The sequence below is a fragment of the Coccidioides immitis genome, assembly GCF_000149335.2.
Source record: "Coccidioides immitis RS genomic scaffold supercont3.1, whole genome shotgun sequence".
Lineage (NCBI taxonomy): Eukaryota > Fungi > Ascomycota > Eurotiomycetes > Onygenales > Onygenaceae > Coccidioides > Coccidioides immitis.
The window spans coordinates 2,944,909-2,963,966 of NW_004504310.1; the positions used below are offsets into that span (position 1 = coordinate 2,944,909).

Consider the following 19,058-nt stretch of genomic DNA (forward strand, 5'->3'; position numbering starts at 1 on the left):
CGGCATACTGCAACATGCCCATGGTTTCACAATGGCATCAGCAAGCAGCTCATGAGTCTGTTCTGGTTCATCAGGGTCCACAGTTAAAAAACAATTGACAATTCAGTCAACAAGAGTCTCAAATACTTGAGAGTTATATTAAAAGCAGCTGGGTTTTTGGGCCTTGAGAAGAGTGGCCTGTGCAATCTGTCTGTCAGGAGACTGGTTCATTAATTCTGTGATCTTGGTGGAGCAGAACCTGAGACAGTGCACCAGTGCAGCCATCTTATAGACCACACATTCATTGGCTTTGGCATGATTTGGTTTGGCCAGCAGGTCATTGTCATTCTTCAGGTCTGCTGGCATTGAGGGATAATGTTGCATGGCATAGAGCCAAACCTGCTGGTACACAATATCAAGACACTCCATGCCCGCCATGTGAGTTTGTTGGAAGGTAGACTCTGATGTCTGAACAAGACAATCTTTCTCTATCTCAGAAGATGTCACAAACATATCTGTTATGCTTTTCCAGATGGACTTGTCAGGGGGGGCTAAACAGTCATTTTATGCACTGAGCACAGCTTTCCAGGTACTTGAAGTCCTTAAAGAAAGTGTGCAGGGATGGGACCAACCTACCAAACCTTTCCATTCAGGTCCAGACAGTCCATCACTCAGTTTCACTGAAGCTGGCAAAGGCCTGACTGCTCAGAATAAATCCATACACAGCTTGCACATCAATGTAAGATGCACAGGGGGCCATCAATTGAAGCTTCTCCACCATGTCTTGATCAATTCTTTTCATTGCAATCAGATGATGGTTAACAAGGGATGACCAGAACTCCTTCACACTCTCAAGGTAGTTGAGGATTTCCTTCCAAAATGTTAGAGCATGAAGTGTGTCAATGCTGTGCTGACTGGACATACCTCAACACAATCAATAGTGACCAGGCAATGGATCATGCTGATCCGCATCCTGCGGCCCCAGAGGCCCGGGATGGCCAACAGTGCATTGAAGCCCTGGCAGAGTCAATGATTCTGGTGATTGTCAAGCTGTTCAAGGTGTTTCTGATTACAGCACAGCAAGCACGCAAGCCATTGCTGCTGAAATGGTTCATTCTGTTCTTCTTCATATTGACAGATCTTCTGGTATATTTCTCCATTGGTGGGTTTTCTCTGGTTTGCATACTCCTCAAGAAGGGAGATCCTGAATTCCTCACCGACATCTACATATAATTCAGAATAGTCGGCGCCATAGGTGGTACACGTACCCATGGAAGGATACCATCCAAGTAGAGATCCACCATCCACCACCGGTCGACAGGGGGGAGGAGTTCGGACACAACTTGGACCCGGTGGCGGCCATGAAGGCCATGAAGCTTGCTATTGTGAAAATGGAGCATGGGGTACTTCTCTGGAAGATTAGTCTTCAAAGTCATGGGGCTGAACCTTGGCACAATCGAGTGCTTCTTTGAGGTTTTGGTGCGATATGATTGCTGGCACATGATTGTCAGCATCAAGACAGCGACAGTGTTTTTTTTTTGGAAAACCTGTCGAAGTCGCTCCAAATTACTGGAATTGAGGTCTCGCGGGAGAGGAGGGTCAAACTGGATCTGGTCAAGCCGGACCTTGGCCGTGCCCTGGTATTTTAGACGTCGCTCCGTGGCGACCCTCACCTCCTCTTCCGTGAACCAAGCTCGGTGCATGACAAGAAGACAGGCAGCAAAAGATATAGCAAAGGAAGCAGGAGGAGAATGGGAAACGGAAGGGAAAACATGGCTGGCAGGGGCACCTTTGTAGCTGAGGAAGGCTGCTCTGGGAAGCTTCCTCCCTGAGAGCAATACATGGTTGACTCAATCCTGAGGGAATGTCCCTGAGCAGTACACAGTTAACTCATCCTGAGGGGCCACATACATATTTTAACCCTTTGTTTCCCTCCGTCTTCAATCTGCGTTCGCCGAACATTATCTTTTTTTTTTTTTTTTTGTAGATATGTCGACAGAAGACAAGCGCTCTACTCGATTTGACCTTGACAGGTTAAGAGTGGGCCCACCCTCTCCAAAGCCGCAAATCCCCGAACTGCCAAAACATCCCAATTTGCTCTCAAATACAACAGCTTCAGCCTCAGCCAGTCGTCTGGCCAAGAGAAAATCTCCTCCGCCACCCTCACTGCGAGGCAATTGAAAGATCATAACTGGCAAGGCTCGCAATATTTCCCTTGTAGAGGCCTCCAGATCTGGAATAAGCACAGGTCGGTCACTTATCACAAGGAACGAGTCCCCCTGGGATACATTTAAAAAAAATCTGTGACTGTGATCTGGCAGGCGATGTTGCAGTGATCGTTCATCAGACCAACCCCACCCGCCTTCGTGCCATCTGTGAGTTCGCGAGCAAAGATGCTGATGGGATTTTGGAAAAGTTTCATGATATCGATCATGAAAATGTGATCAAAGCCCTTCAGTGCTTCCGCGTGCAAGATGTGGTTTAACTTGAGGTTGATCATTTACCACTTACTCTAGAGCATATTGTTGCATGCAAAGCATACCCCAACGAGCGGCAACTGGCTGTTATCTTGACTCAGGTTTTTCCCCCCTCGCTGTTTGCACTCTTTGAAGTCGTTGCTCATAACCATCAGATCCTAAACGGCCTCTCCTATCTCATAGCACAACATTTCAAGCATGAATCCTTGAATTGCTTGAACATTTTGATGGGCCTTGATGGAAGGATACAAATCGGTATATATTCTTCTCTTATGAAAAAACCACAGCTGAAGCCTACTGGAAGAAAAGCAAAAGGAGGATGTCCTTGCTGTGGCTAGAATCACCATGGAACTTATGCAAAAATATAGCAAAGATAACAGTGCGGTTGGAACTGAGAATCTTGACCGTTGGCTAGTTAATTCGCTGGCTGTAAGCTTTGTGTCTGCAACCACCTCCGCTGACTCAATTCAAGAACTGGAGCAGGTTGGGTTAATCTCACTCTCCATTCTTAAAATACTTTCTCACTTTTTATTCTCTCCATTCTAGCATCTCGTGGTAAAGAGTATTCGTTGGTCCAAAGGCGAGCTGGTTGGGCTTGCTTCGCTTGCTTTAATCTCAGCCCGCACCTTTTACTCTTTCGACCCTAGAGGCACAGACGATGACTGATTCCTCTTTCCTTGGGGTGTATCCACATCTCAGGTGGAATTCCCGACTGAGCCACTACGGAGGCAGAATATGAGTTAGCAAGTGAGGCCACAAAGGTAGTCATTCGTCTTCGGGGCCTACTAATTGAGCTTGGACAAGTGCCTAAAGATTATTCTGTCCCCTTGCTTGTCGATAACGAAGGAGCCATCATGGGGAGAAGGTGACCCTGGAACGTACAGCGTATTCAAATTTGTGATTTGCAGCTGTGATTTTCATCACACACACGCACCCTCTCTCTCTCTCTCTTTTTCCATTTCTTTACCTTTTTTTCCCGGAGAATTGTGACGGCACGGGCTCGGACCCGAACCTGTTGGGCAAGGATTGGCACCAAATCTGGCACGCTGGGCCCTACCACATCAATATTGGTGCACGTGACCGCTGACTCAGACCATTGTATAAACAGGAAATCAGGGCTAGGCCTTGGGGCTTTGGAAGCCGCCTGCGGGGGGAATATAAGGATTTTAGGTAGCTTGCTTTGTTCGCTTCTTCTTCTTCCCTTCCTCAGCTTTGAATCTTCGTGTATTGCGCTCTATTTGTATGTTAGGTTGAATAGAATTGGCATCTTCACAAATGGTGTGCTGTTATTCCACTGTGCACTTGCTTGGGAGCCACATGCAGCAGGATGACAAAACATGAATAGGCAGTTTATAAATATGTTCTCTAATCTTCATCCTCTGGCTACCATTTAAGAAATGCAATTTATATTAGGAAACAATCTTCTCTACAAAATGATCAATAGCAAACTCAGCAAAATATGTCCCCATACCCTTTTGAGGTAGAAAAAAAGCCCAATCCCCTTGTCGTACAGGGTACATTGTATTGAGAGACTTGATAAACTCCCAGTACTCCGGGTATGCCCCTCCGAGCTCCCAGTCAATGATGCCCGTTACAGTAATACTGAATGTAGATTGAGATGGATCTTGCTCCCGAACAACCATGATATTTCTTGGATGTAAGTCACCGTGCGTCATTACGATGCGATGGTCAGCCCGGAGCATGGGTCGTACAAATTCAACATAGGGCGCGGTTACAGGAGTATGGTTTCCAGAGAGAAGAAACTGATTAAACTGAGTTTCGTTTTTGAGGTGTGTGTTGCTTGTTCGAAGCCACATTCTACAGTCAATGCAGAATGGTGGATTGCCGATGCCCAGATACTGCGACGGGAGGGGTAGCTTTCGGAGTTTGGCTAGAATGACATCTAGTTGATCGCGAATAGAGAGCTTCTCTTCGTTGGACAACGTCGGCCAGAGTTTGTCGAGCGGCGAGCCTTCAACACGGGTCATGAACATGTATGTTGTCTTGCCGATGGAAATTGCTCCAAGTGGTTTGGGAACGGGGATGTCGCTGTTTGTGTGTTTGTGAATATGAGCCATGACTTCTGCACCTGTGAGGAGCAGGTTATGGCCCAGCTTGACTACAATATGCTCATCGAGTTGTATAACTGCTCGAGAGAAGTGGCCCCAGAGAACTTTTCCATTTTGCAAAGCACTGGAGAGGGCGAGGCAAATTGCCGGATCATCATCTCTGGCTCTGGTCAATAAGCAATCTTGCCCATTACTATCTCTGTATTTGTGCAGAAGGTCATGTACTTCAGATACCAGAGGCTGATGTACAACCGGAGTCTGCACTGGGATCGAGAACATATCCTGAACTGCACGTTTCTTTGGAGCACTCCTACCACGGCCTTCAACAGGGATATTAGTAACGCCACTGACTTACTTGCAAATCCCCGTACTTACAGTCTTGGCTTTTTCTACTCCGCTCCCTCTCCAATCTACGACGGTCAGACAGATACTTCTGTCCCCATCGGAGGAAGAATTTAGTGAGATCTGCCCAGCGACTTGACTGCAACTTGGACTGGAACTCAGTGGCGACTGACTCATTCAGCGTGACGAAGCCCGAGAGAAGGTCATCATTATCATCATCATCGCAATAAGGGTCTCTTTCAATGTCCTCTAGTTCGGACGGGCGTGGTGGATGAGCAATAGAAACCAACTTCTTTTCGCGGCGGATTCGACCGATAAAGTCGCGGACTCCGAACGACAAAACAAAGGGGAGAGAGGTGACGACAATCACGATCACGGCGCCCAAAAAGAAACCCAAAGAAGTATCCCAGTTAAAGAAATTTACAGGCATGGCTTCCCAAGAATGGATCGCGTCGTGCTGCAACTTCATCTATTGGGAAGCGCCATATTGAACATGACACGCAAAGAAATGGAATAAGACTAATTATTCAGACCTTCGAGCTTTATTTACCATAGCAGAAATGGGGAGGATTTGTAAACCGTAGATCCACTAGTCCCGATATGTTTACATCGGAATATATGTTTATCTGAATCCACAGTTGTTTGGAAGTTTAAAAATATATACATTCCAAATTCAGAAACATAGCTTCCAATCCTCAACATAGAAATTGGGAAACATTCAAACCCCTGATCAATGAATATATCTAGGAACATTCAGGATACCTTTTTGGGTTTATAAATGTTTATAGTATAGAAACTATTATAGTATAGAAACTATTATAGTATAGAAACCATTATAATATAGTTACCCCAGCAGACACTGGAGAGATTTCAACTAATGCATAATACTACATACATCAAACTGTCTGATCCATCTATAAAAAGGAAACACTCCAAGTACAGTTAAGAAAGATAGTCAACAGAGCAGAATCCAGTTTAAGTCTTTTGAAATCTTTACTGACAGATATTATGTAAAGGCTTGGTTTGTAGATTGCAGGTAAGTTAATTATATGAACCTCATCCTGATTCACCTGCAAAATAAGCAAATCCAGTACCCTCTTGCACTGAATTTCATAAGTGGAGAACATGGCAAAAAAAACTCTCCAGCAGCTGTTCTGATTGTGAGTGAATATGCATCTTAGTCTGATCTTGATGTCTGATGCACAAGTATACTCAACCAGATTATCAAGTTTTAATATAGTGTAATGCACATCTTTATTGAATGTAAAGATCAGCTTTTGAAATAATTAAATTGAGGTCAAATCTTTATCAAGCATATGTTAACATGCTCAATTACTGCTGTATGAAAGTTGAAGCTTTTGCAAAAAGAAATGCATAATTAGTAGTTTGGAAAGTTATGTACTTTATAAATTAAGCAATTCTATAACTCTGCAGCTAGCTGATAGTTGGCAGTAGACATTGATTAAAATATAAAAGAGAGTAGTAGCATATGAATTATCAGCTTTGTTGGCATTCTCATTATCATCTTGTTGCTCATTATGTTCCAATTGCATGAGGTCTTGCATGAGAATCAGACATTTATGATGAAGTTGCTTCATCTGACTGCTGATATAGAATTCTGATGTTATAAGAGCCTCATCAAGAATCAAGAATATAGTATATTTAAAGCTCTCATGAATCAGTAAAATCTTTTTAACATCATGCTTGTTAATTCACTACACAAATACTTTATATTCATGGTGTTTATTCTCTTCAATCAGTATATTACAGTTATTTGGCACAGTATACTTCTTTGTCTGGTCAGTATAGTGCACTTTAATATACATGTTTGATCAGTGTTTCAAAGCATGTAACATCTTGTAAGAATTCACCTGCAAATCCCTTATATGAACAAACAACATCTGCAAGAGTTCAGGGCCTCAGCTTATGAGCTGTTGGGAGTACATGTGTTCTCACAAGGCACTAAGTCACATGCTCACAAGCACATATAAAAAGCTGCCACTGCACAAATCTCTTGTTGAAAGTCAGTGGCAATCTTGTCTACAAGTTATACATAGCTGTCAATACCAGACCTCTTATCTTGTGTACTCTTTTCTATATACAATTCCTTCTATAGATTTATTGTTACACTAATCTACATGTACAATTCTCATATTTTGCCACTCTTTTTTGATGATATCTGATAATGATATCAACATGAAAAAGTCAATCTTCTGAAGCTTGCAAACCTGGAACACCAGCAGAAAACCTATCTGAAGAACAAACTCAAGTTTACAAGAAGATGACAAATCTTGAAACTATTTCAGCTCTCTCAATCATGAATGAAACTGAAACTAGTATTATAATCTCAGAGAGAGAGTCTATCTTAGCATCAAGAGATGAAATCTAACAACTTTGTGAGAAAACCAAACTACTAAAGAGAATGATAAAATAGCAAGAAAAGTTAAATACTCTCCAGATCACTCAAAAGCACTTGCAAAGTGAATCTCTTAATATAGTTATCTCCAATTCAATATCTGTAAAGTGTCTGTTAGTCTTGAGACCACCACAACATATAAAGCTCTATCAGACTGGCTTCTATACAAAATATTAGTAGTTCATCTCCAGTATTAAATTCACTCACAACACAAGCAAATTAGATAATGAGAAAACCCTCACATATGCTCTTACAGAACTTGATTATATTAAAAAAGATCTCTGAAAGATTTACCACAAAAATAACTTATTAAAGAGTAACTGAGATAGTCTCAAGAAATTTCTACACACAAGACTAGAAGATCCAGCAAACTATATATGAAACTTTTAATGAGTAATCTTCAATCTTCACAAGAGTTTGAATGAAACTGATCAAGTCTACTGCTAATAATTTCTAGAGCTTGTAACAGAAATTGATGAAGAATTTGAAAGCTTTGAAAAAATAAAGAAGAATCTATATATAGAGAACTTGAATAAGCTCATGCAAGCTAAACTAGATGAACAGCTGGAAATACCAGATGATATTGATGAGATAGTAGTACTGACTATCTAACTTCAATCAAGTATGACAGCAGCTCTTGAAAAGAATGCCTCACACACAAAGTCTACTAATTCAGTTGAAAGTACTTATAGAGATATGAAAACTGATGACTTAAGACTACAAACAAATAAAAGAAGTCAACTTCAGAGACCTGCTCAGAAGATGAAGAAAGATCTTATCAAGAATCACAAAGCTTTAAGAAAAGAAGAGAAGTGCTTTAAGTGTAATCAAAAGAAGTATCTTGTAAAAGACTGTCTCAAGAAGAAGAGTAGCAAATAGAAAATTGAGGGGCTGCAAGTAGATAGAATTAATATAATGAAGTTGTTCAAGAAAAGTCTTCTTGCTCTCCCTTCTATTGTTCTAGATGTGTGAAGCCTAACTAACAGAAGTATCATCTGGTCAGTACTAATAGACTCTGGTTGTCAATCTCTAGTAATTAGTTTGTGATTGACTGTGAAGCTAGCACTAGAGGTGCACAAGATATCTATAGAGATTAAAACTGCTATAGATTATGAGAATATCACTCTTACAGAAGAGATTGTGAATATATTCTTTAAAGTCTGTAACTTTCAGAGAAACTGGCAGTTGTTTCATGAACAAGTGATAGTCATAAACATAAAAGATGAGATGCTAGTGGGTTTGAGCTGGCTGCAGCAATACAATCTCAAGATATATTTCAAACTAAGACTAGAGTTCCAAACTGTATATTATAACCTGCTTGTGAAGGTTAAACCAGTTAATCTCTTGAAGCTAGTGAAGGGAGAGAAGCTCATCTATATAATAACTCTTCACAAATCAGAACAGGTGGTGACAGCAGATTTAGATCTCCAGATACCAGAAGTCTACCATGAACTTACAGAAGTATTTAGTAACAAGAGAGCTTAAGAGCTGTCACCACATTATAAAGATAATTTAGCTATAGATCTTGAGCTGGAGAAGCAGCCAGAATTTAAAAAAACATACAGACTTTCACAAGCTGAACAAGAGACTCTTTATAAATATCTGAGCAGTGCACTAACTTATAAATTCATCTGCTCTTTCAAGTTATCTGCAGAAGCACCTATTCTGTTTACATTCAAGAAGAACAGTAGACTAAGAATGTGTGTGAACTATCACAACCTGAATTCAAAAACAGTCAAGAATAGATATTCTCTACTACTGATTGAAGATGTGTTGTATAAGCTTGTGGAAGCTGTAATATTCACTCAGTTGAATGTCAAGAATACCTATTATAGATTGAGAATTCACAAAAAGAATGAGTGAAAGACTGTATTTCAGACTCCACAAAGACTATTTAAGTACTTGATAGTATCTTTTAAACTTGTGAATGCACCAGCAGGCTTTTAATTATATATTGTAAAGGCACTTAGCAAATATCTGAATGTGTTTGTGATGATTTATCTTGATAATGTGGTTGTGTACTTGACTCATGAGAAAGATCATGAGAAGCATATGAAATTGATACTTAAGATACTCAAGAATACAGGTCTTTATTGCAAGCTGGCAAAGTGCAAGTTCAATACTTACAAGATTGACTATCTTGAGTATATTATAACACCAGAGAGTGTTCTTATGGAGAAAAGTCATATGAACACTATTCTTGACTGGCCAGAGCCAACTAGTAAGAAAGAGATTCAGATCTTTTTAGAATTTGTAAACTTTTACAGATGCTTCATCTCAAGATTTTCTAAGATAGTCTGTGGCCTGACTGCTCTCCTAAAGAGAGGAGAAGCAAAGCTAAGCAGATACACATGAAGAGAGATGAGAAGAGAGATCAACACTTTCATGACTAAGAAAGATCACAAAGTCTTTATAAATCTAAAAAGAGCATTTACAGAAGCTGTTATGCTTCATTATTTTAATATGGAACAGAAGATCAGACTGAAAACAGATGTATCTGGCTTTGTAATGTATGGTATTTTATTACAGCTGGCAAAGAATGGCATTTGAGTTTCAGTTAGATTTTATTTATGAAAGATGCAACCTGTGAAGATAAACTATAGCATTCATGATCAAGAACTGCTTACAATTGTGGAGTTATTTAAATATTAGTGCTGCTGGTTGGAAGACTTGTGAACATCAGTTCAAGTTCTCACAAATCATAATAGCTTGCACTATTTCCAGACTGCTCAAGATCTCTTGTGAAGACAGGTCCACTGGACACAAAGACTGACAGTCTTTTGGTTTACAGTTGATTATATGAAAGAAATCAAGAATCCAGCAGATGGACTCTCATAAAGATCTGATTATGCCAAGAAGACTGGTCTGAATGATATAGAGAATCACAAGACTGTAAATTAACTGAGAGTGATGCTTACAAAAAAGCAAAAGACTACAGAAAAGTTAAGACTGATAGCTCAAGTTTCTCCTAATCAGAGAGAGAAGAGAGAAGATAAGAATATGTAACTTATCTTCACAAAGCTTTGGATTACAATCAACAAACTACTCACAAAGATTGTCTTGAAAGACATGTGTAAAGTGAAGAAGATTACAATACAGATTCAGAAGATTAAAGATCTGGTTCACAAGAAGAATTCTTATAAGAAGAGCAGCTCTAATCTGTTGGCATTATTGCTAAACCTACTGCAAAGTGACAACTATGCAGCTGAAGTTCACAAAGACATTAAGATGGATATAAAGAAATTTATGATGTGAAAAGAGAAGAAGAGCATTCTCTATAGAGATAATTGCATGTATATTTCTCAGAATAAGATCTTGTGAATAAAGCTGATCAGATATCATTATAATCTACCTCTTGCAGAGCATTTTGCTACAGCAAGAATATATAAGCTTATAGCTCACAAATACTTTTAGTCAAGAATAAGAGAACTGGTGAAGAAGTGTTGCAAAGCCTGTAGAATCTGCCAGAACTCAAGAAGAGTTCACAGAAAACTTCAAGAAGAACTATCACTCTTATTAATTTTAAATTGCTCTTGAAAATCTATTAGTATGAATGTTATTACAGATCTCTTCACAAGTCTGAATTTTGAGAAGATGCAATTTGACTGTATTCTGGTTGTAGTGAACTGGCTCACAAAGATAGCTCACTTTATTCCTACAACAAAGAAGCTAATATCAGAGGAATTAGCTCATCTCTTCATTTGCAAGATAGTGAGATTATATAGATTATCTGCAAGCATAGTAACAGATCAAGAATCTCTGTTTGTGAGTGAATTTTAAAGTAATTTAACTCATATCTTGAAGATTATAAGAGCAATGAGCATGGTGTTCCACCTGCAAACTGATAGTCAAACTGAGAGACTGAATAGTATGCTAGAGCAGTACCTGTGAAGCTATATCAGTTATAATCAAGATAACTGAATGATGTGGTTGCCAATGACAGAGTTTGCATACAATAACTTACAGCAGATCTCCATACAAAAATTATCTTTTTAGCTGATATATGAGTTGAATCCACAAACAGATTTATTGGACTCTGATAAGTATAGCTATATGTGCAAGAATTTAAAGAATCAGACAGAGGTAATGAGATTGCTTTATAAGAAGGTCAAGAAATCACTCATGAAGACACAAGTCTATCAGAAGAAGTATTATAACCAGAAGCATACTGCAAAGACTTTCCAGATAAGAGACAAGATGTGACTTGATCTTCATAATATTAAGATCATACAGTCTAATAAAAAATTGGATTTGTTGAGGTATGGGCCTTGTAGAATTGTAGAGAATATAGACTTACAAGTCTACAGACTAGAGCTGTCTCCAGATCTGCAAACTCATAATATCTTTTATATATTCCTGCTCTGTAAGCACAAGACCTGCAAAGAAATCAATAGCTCATCTTATTATAAAGTTTATAAGACAGACAAAAATGAAAAGAAGTATCAGATCTGTAAGATAATTGACTTAAAGAGAGAGAGTCACAAGCTGTGGTACAGAGTATATTAAGAAGATTATAATGATAAGAAGAACAAGACATGAATTTCCACAAGTAATGTCTGTTTACTGAGAAAGCTACTCCAACAATTTTATAGTAGAAATCTGAACAAGCCAGGTTTGCAAAAGAGATGCATGAAGATAGTGAAACTAGAAAATGAATTAGAGAGAGAAAAGATATAGTTAAATCAAATTAAATTGATTTCAAAAGAACTATCTAAAGACTATATAAGAGTCTCCAGCTTTCTTCTGCAAAACTTTATAACAACTATCTATAATCTTACTACTGGAAAGAGCAAGCAAGGTGCTTATAGTATAAACAGTTATTATATTTTTGATTCAAGTTCATGGAGATGCACTCTGTAAAGACTATATTATTATAGTCTTACTAAGCTCTCTTGCAGGCAGAGCACTTCTGTTCTGGTGGCAGCTGGACTCCAGCTTGAGTCATGAGAATACTCTTGCAGAGCTGGATACAGATAGTCAACTAGTTTAAATTATTTAAACCAGCAATAAGTACAGGTTTTTGAATAGACTTGTGACACCATGCTCTTTTGTGAGCAGACAAAGCTTGTGCTCCAGTATGGGATGAAAGACCTGGAAGAACTACCAGATTAGCTCATGAAGTACTAGCAAAAGTAGTAGCTGGTGATATTTGAGTGAAGATGGTCTGAAATCACTATTGTTGATCTTGCAGAAGAGGTACTGGATGATTTCAGACACTCTGCAGAATTATAGCATCTATAAATTCTGCTGAAGCAGGAGAAACAGCAACAATAATCTAAAGAGAGTTAGCCACAAACTAAAATGTAATAGAAAATACTTATATTTCTGGCTGGAGCCAGTACAACAACTGCAGAAGAGAAAGACAGAGCAGCAGGACTTTAACTTTATCAGCATGCAAATCAATATCAGCTTGTGAGAAGCACTTACAGCTTGAGCTAGCAGGAAGAAAGTAGTAATAACTGATGGAGAAGAGAAAGAGAGAGAAGTAATAATACTCTAGAACTGTCAGTTGTAAGCACTTCTTAATCTCTCAGAACTACTTACTGAAGGCCTAATATCTTCTGTAAAGAGAGAGGTGGAGATTCTTCTAAGAAAGAAGAGAGAAGATCAGTCATGAAAGAGAAGAGAGAAAGAGAGTAAACCAGCAGCTTCTAGTAAGCATCAGTATCTCTGCAAACCAAACTCCACATGAAGGCAAAATCTTATAATTATGTGAAGCAAAGACATAACCAGAAGTGAACTCACTAACTTGTGATCTTGCAGTCAGATGAGTAAAATGTTAAGATGTAGTTATAGTTTTCTTTCAAATATCAGAGATCTTCCACAAGCCTATCTTCTATGCAAAGCAGTGCTTGAAGAGTTCACTTATCTGAGTAATGATAATATAAACTAGAGAAGAAAGAAAAGAAAAGAATAGAAAGAGAAAGCAAGAGAAAGCTCTCTCTTAAGCTAGTGTTTATTATCTAATAATAATATGAAGCTAGTAAGAACAATAGAGACTCTCTACATATTATTATATTATTGAACTCTATTGTATTATTATATTGTGTTGTATTATTAGAGTTGTGTTGATATTACATCTCTAGTAAGACTGTACTCTTTTTCTTATAAGGAAATTTTTATTTTTCTCAAGAGGTTTTGTTTTTCTACTTATGAAGATTTTTAATGAGACAGCTGTCTTGAGAGATCAAGACTTATAAAAGAGAAGAATCTGTAAGAATTTGTTTGTAAACCTCTTATACAGACAAATAACATCTGTAAGAGTTCAGAGTCTCAGCTCACAAGCTGTTGAAAGTACATGTGTTCTTGCAAGATACTAAGTTATATACTTACAAGCACATATAAAAGACTGCCACTGCACAAATTTCTTGTTAGAAGTCAGTAGCAATCTTGTTTACAAGTTATATATAGCTGTCAATACTAGATCTCTTACCTCACATACTCTTTTCTATGTACAATTTCTTCTATAGATTTATTGTCACACTGATTTACATATATGATTCTTACAAATAAGTAATTAGAAACTGCAGTTGAATTCAGCATCTCTAAAATAAAAATCTCTGTAGAGTTTAGCAGTATTTCTTCTGCCCCTCAGATATTAATATATATAATATCAATAATGTATGTGCAATTTTGAACAGACTCAAAAATTCACTATAATAAAGATCAGAGAGAAAAAATATCACCAGATTTAGTATCAGACAGATCTTTAAAACTGAAGAACTTTTCTTAATTAATCTATAAATCTTCTACAGTACTTCTTGCTTGTGAACAGTTTGCTTTATCTTAATTTTGGCCTGTAAATTGAGTAGCTGGTAATAATATCAGCTGTATTTTATCAAGTCAAAATTCATATTAAATCTCTCTGCATCAGAGATAGTACAGCTCTGACAGAAGACTGTTGTAGTAGAGTATTTAATTTTAGTATTGTTATTTTGCTGCAGAATATCATTAAGATAAGTAATACAAGAAGTAATGATTCTGACAGTTTCTTTACCAGTTATTATAATGTTAAATTCTCTTTCAACTACTTGTAAATCAGGAGCCAATACCTCTACAATATCAGAAAGATTTATAGTATGAGACTCAAGAGTAATTATATATACATTGTTTTATTATCTTCTTTCAGAATCATTAAGTTCTGCAGAGATCATATAAAAGCCAGTTATATTTTGATACATGTTCTAATATAAACTGAATCTATCAATAAACAGCAGAAAGAAAATAAATATAGTTCTCTTGATAAAGTCATCTGGACAGAGCATCTTGATCAGCATATCTTTTTCATATGCTGTAATTTCCAGTTCACTTCAGAGCAGAGTGCTAAGTCAGAGCTCTTGTACAGATAATGTGTGGTAAATTATATTTATTACTTGCTATATAAAGAACTCATTTGTTTCTGAGAGTTTGTAGCTATCTAATTCATTAAAGATGTAGTCAAGATGAATATTCAGTTGAACTAGAATGTTATCTTTATATATAATATAAGTTTCCTGATCTTCCAGTAAGAGCAGCTTGTTTGAGTAAAGCAGAGATCTCAGCAAATGAATTCTTTTATTAAAGCTGTTAGCAGTAATAGTGTACTGGATAATAAGAACAATTTTACTGAATTTTATGCAGGCCAGTCTCTAATTCCAACCCACAAATTAAATTCTTCTAATATGAATTTCTTGTTCATTTCAAGTGTACTTACATGCAGTATTGTTGCATCTGAAATGAATAAAATCAGAAGAAAAGACTGATGTTTTATCAGAATATTATGCAAAGTCACCTGACAAACATCTAATAAAGCTTCTCCAGCTCTATAATTATAACAATTCAGTCAGATTGTTAACTAGATCAGTTATATCAATATATATCTTCTTGCAAAATACAGAAGATCTTGCCAGTAATAACAAAAGAGCTACAGAATTCTGAAAGAATAAATTAAATGTGAAAGAGATCTGTATTAGTTACTTCTCAGCAGATAAAAGAGTTAACATTTTCAATAAAACAGCTAGTATGGATGTCTGTCAGATAGAAAGCATAGAAAATTAAGCTCTGCATTTTTTCTTTAACATGCTTAGCTCTAATAGTAGAGATCTCAGTGTACTGATATTTTTAGAAATCTGTAAGACTTCCTGTAATATCTTGTAGTGTTGGCAAGATATTCTCAATTTTTTACACTATAATTCTAAAGCAAGCATGAAGTAATCCAGCATTTCATCAAGCTCTGCATGTATATAGACTAGAATCTCTGATGGATCATTCATTATAGTCAGAATGTAGATCTCAGCTGACTGGTCATCTAATAAATTCTCTAGTTATAAATAAAAATTGGAATCTTCATTATTAACCAGATGTACTGAATGTAATATAGTCTGTAATCAGAATTCAGATTCAGGCTTTTTATACTGTTGTGATTTATTATTATTAACTGATTTTATAAGTAGAGCTGCTACTGCTTCTTGTATAATCTTCTGCACTCTGATATCTTCTGGTTCAGAATAAGTGTTGGATAAAGTGTTGAATAAAGCATTAAAAACATCTAAAAGACTTGCTGTATTCTATATATAATAATTAGAATGATGCAGGCTGACAGAGAATTCAAGATCTTACACTTAATTCTAACTTCTTAGTTTAATTATTCAGCTGAATATCAGATTCTACTAAAGATAAAACACAATTGCAATCTTGTAATTCCTGTAATAAATAGACAGGCTGTCTGCATCTTTAAAACTGTAAGACTAGAAATAATAAATAAAGTTGCCTTCTCTAAAATATATAGTTCTCTATGCATCTCAAGTATCTCAGATCTCACATGTTTGCTTGAGATTTATACACCAGTTTTTACAGTAATTAAGTTTCAAGTTGCAGAAACAGTAAGAGTTGCTGCAGAATTTCTTTAAAATAAAGTATATAGAAATTAGAAAGAAAATTGCTGTTTAATTAGAGAATTGAATATATTATAGCAAAGTTAAATATTAGAGCAGCTGTAAAATGTATTAACTGTGCTACAGATTAACTGTAATATTCTCATTATCTAGATTTGTAATTAACTTTAAGAAATGCAAGATTAGTAATAATCTGCATTCTTCTGAATGATCAGTCTATTTCAAAGAAATTAATTACTTAGCAGCATTGAATTTTAGAATATAGAAGAATATGAATACAGATCTGAATAGCAACTTGAGCAATTAAATATACTTCAAGTTAATTATATAATAGATAGTAAATCTCTTTAAAATTCAAGCATTCACTTTCATTCATTCTTAATAGCAATTCAATAGCCAAAATGTGGAAGATACAGAGCATGCCAGCATTAAAAAAAACAGCTTACATCTTTTCATAAACTTAATTACATAACATGCTAAAGACTTAAGAAGCATTATTTAGTTTGAATACAAGTATCTGAACTGAAACATTCTCTAATTATATAGAGATTGAAAAGCAAATTTGAGTGATGGAGTACAAGATATAAAATCAGATATAATAAATCTATATATTGATATTAAATACTGATCTGATTTCTAATACTATTCAGAAGATGCTAAGTCTTGAGAACTGGAAAGTCAGAAACAACTTATATTTTTATAAACTTTTCAGATACATGTCAGATCTCTGTAAAGATTGAAAATATAAGATCTTGAGTAGCTTGAAGATTGAAACAACATTTCTAAACTTCTAGTTATGATATAAACTAATCTTATTTGCAGAATTATGTCAGAAAATATATTAAACTCAGCTTAACTAAGAATTCTGATTTCAGACTTTATGAAATAACTGATTAATAAAAGCTGATCAGCTATTTTGTCTGATTGTTCAAGTAAGATTAATTCTGTAAAGTCTTTTACTGGATCAAGCTATATATTAATTTTAAGAAGTTAGCTCCACAAGAGAAATAGTATTTTAAACATAAGTTAATAATAAATCTTAATTGTCATGATTTCTGCTCTGACAGTTATGATAATAAAGATGTATACAAATTTAACAGCATACATAAAGCTGTATCTTGATAACAACAGTCTGAAACAGAATATATTTATCTCATTAATTTACATCTGGAATTCTGTACTCAAGCTCTAGAACTGCTTGATATAGAAACCAGAACTGAGAGATATTAATTCAGACAACTTTACCCAACAGAAGATCTAACCAAGAAAGCTAAAAACTGTTTATATTAAGACTTTACCAGAAATTCTGAATGCAGTCCAGTTAATATCTAATATACTGTTCAGAGAATCTGATTTATGTCTGGCTCAGGCAGTGCAAGCTCTACAGAAGCTAGAGAATGATGATTCAGACAAGAAGAATTGAAATTCTTTACAGAATATTACAGAGAATTATTTTGAAACTGCAATAAATTAATCTGTTTGTTTAAAGAGATCTGTGCCAGCTGCAACTAGTCACATGTTCTGAAAGAGATGCAGATTCTAATTAAATACATAAAAAGGAGTCATGCCTTCTCAGATTAAAATTAGCTGTTAGTTTGTGCTTTAAAATAGATTTTGAGGTTTAATATCTAGACTTCAATATAATACTCTATTATATCAATGCTTGCAAGAGTTAAATTTTGCTATATTTAATATATATCTCTTTATCATTTACTGTAATCAGCTGTAGAAGCTCTAAGCAAAATAAGTTAGTATTTAGTAATGTATAAATAGACATGTTCTGATTAGGAAATTCAAAATAATGAAGTAAATATACTAGATATAATAATCTCTTTTTATATAAAATCTCTCTCTTTTTCTTTTCTTTTCTTTTCTTTCTTCTCTTAAGCTTATTATATTTCTTGTTGTCTCTCTCTCTTTGTTTCAATATTAAGATAAGTGATGAATTTCAGAATGAAATAAGAAACTACAGCAAACTGAAGAATAATATATACAAAAATAGCAAAAAATAACTCTGCAAATATATAAATTGGCAGCAGTTCAGAATGAGTACTCCTTAATATTTATAAAGAAGAAGCCAGAGTCAAAGCTCTTAACTATTAAAGAAAAGCCTGCTATAATAAATAATACACTTTGTAGCTATTATTTAATGTTCATTTATATAATATATATTAAAAAGTCTTGTTTCTGCAAGCAAGAAACTATAAAGATCTGCATTAATTATACAAAAGATAAAAAAGCCTGTACTTCTATTTCTTTAGAGCTGCAGAAGAAAGTAGCAGTATTACTATCTGATTATAATAATTTTTTCAGACTTAAGAATGCAACACTTCAAGAGAAATTAAAAGCCAGTATGATGAAACAGATTACTAATCTTAGTGAATTACTTGCTAAAATAGCACTTCTGTTAGTCTAAACTGATAAATCTTTCTCTTTTTCTCTCTTTAATACTGAAGTTAGTGCTGCTACTTTAACAGTATTAAAAAAGCTTGTGTTTATTCAAGTTAAATAAAAAGAGCTTGTAGAGCATACATTCTGCTTTATTAAGATAGATTGAACTGATTAAAGATTATACATTCAACTTATACTAATATAGTTATATATATAGAATATTAAAAGAATCTTAATTAACATTTATCAGAACTGAAAGTCTAGTTGTTTATCTTCTGCAGTCAGTATACTTGATGCAATATCAGAATAAATTAAACTGACTTTAATATTTAATGATAGAAAAAGTAAAAGACAGAAGAAATCATCTACAAATTAGTAACTAAAATAAATTAATTTACTGCTATTCTACTCTCTGCTGCATCTGCTTCTCTCTTCTTCTCTCTCACTTCAATTACATCTTTTCTCTTTATTCAGTTATAGCTAAATATATCTGTATCAGGCCTGTCTCTAA

General features: G+C 35.7%; 3 protein-coding genes across 3 annotated transcripts; 1 reads left to right on the forward strand and 2 right to left on the reverse strand.

Moving 5' to 3' along the window:
* Window positions 1–138: 138 nt before the first annotated feature.
* On the reverse strand, window positions 139–1,682 carry CIMG_12719 (uncharacterized protein; the record flags this gene model as incomplete). The annotated part of the gene is made up of 5 exons (XM_001248323.2): window positions 139–530; window positions 682–850; window positions 904–996; window positions 1,053–1,202; window positions 1,248–1,682. 5 exons carry the CDS (start codon window positions 1,680–1,682, stop codon window positions 139–141), a joined length of 1,239 nt encoding a protein of 412 aa, XP_001248324.2.
* A 1,119-nt stretch (window positions 1,683–2,801) lies between these two features.
* On the forward strand, window positions 2,802–3,122 carry CIMG_10873 (uncharacterized protein; the record flags this gene model as incomplete). Its single annotated transcript, XM_012358929.1, has 2 exons — window positions 2,802–2,885; window positions 3,003–3,122. The coding sequence occupies 2 exons, from the start codon at window positions 2,802–2,804 to the stop codon at window positions 3,120–3,122; spliced, it is 204 nt and encodes a 67-aa protein (XP_012214352.1).
* A 690-nt stretch (window positions 3,123–3,812) lies between these two features.
* On the reverse strand, window positions 3,813–5,297 carry CIMG_02094 (uncharacterized protein; the record flags this gene model as incomplete). Its single annotated transcript, XM_001248322.2, has 2 exons — window positions 3,813–4,845; window positions 4,901–5,297. The coding sequence occupies 2 exons, from the start codon at window positions 5,295–5,297 to the stop codon at window positions 3,866–3,868; spliced, it is 1,377 nt and encodes a 458-aa protein (XP_001248323.2). The 3' UTR covers window positions 3,813–3,865.
* Window positions 5,298–19,058: the final 13,761 nt, after the last annotated feature.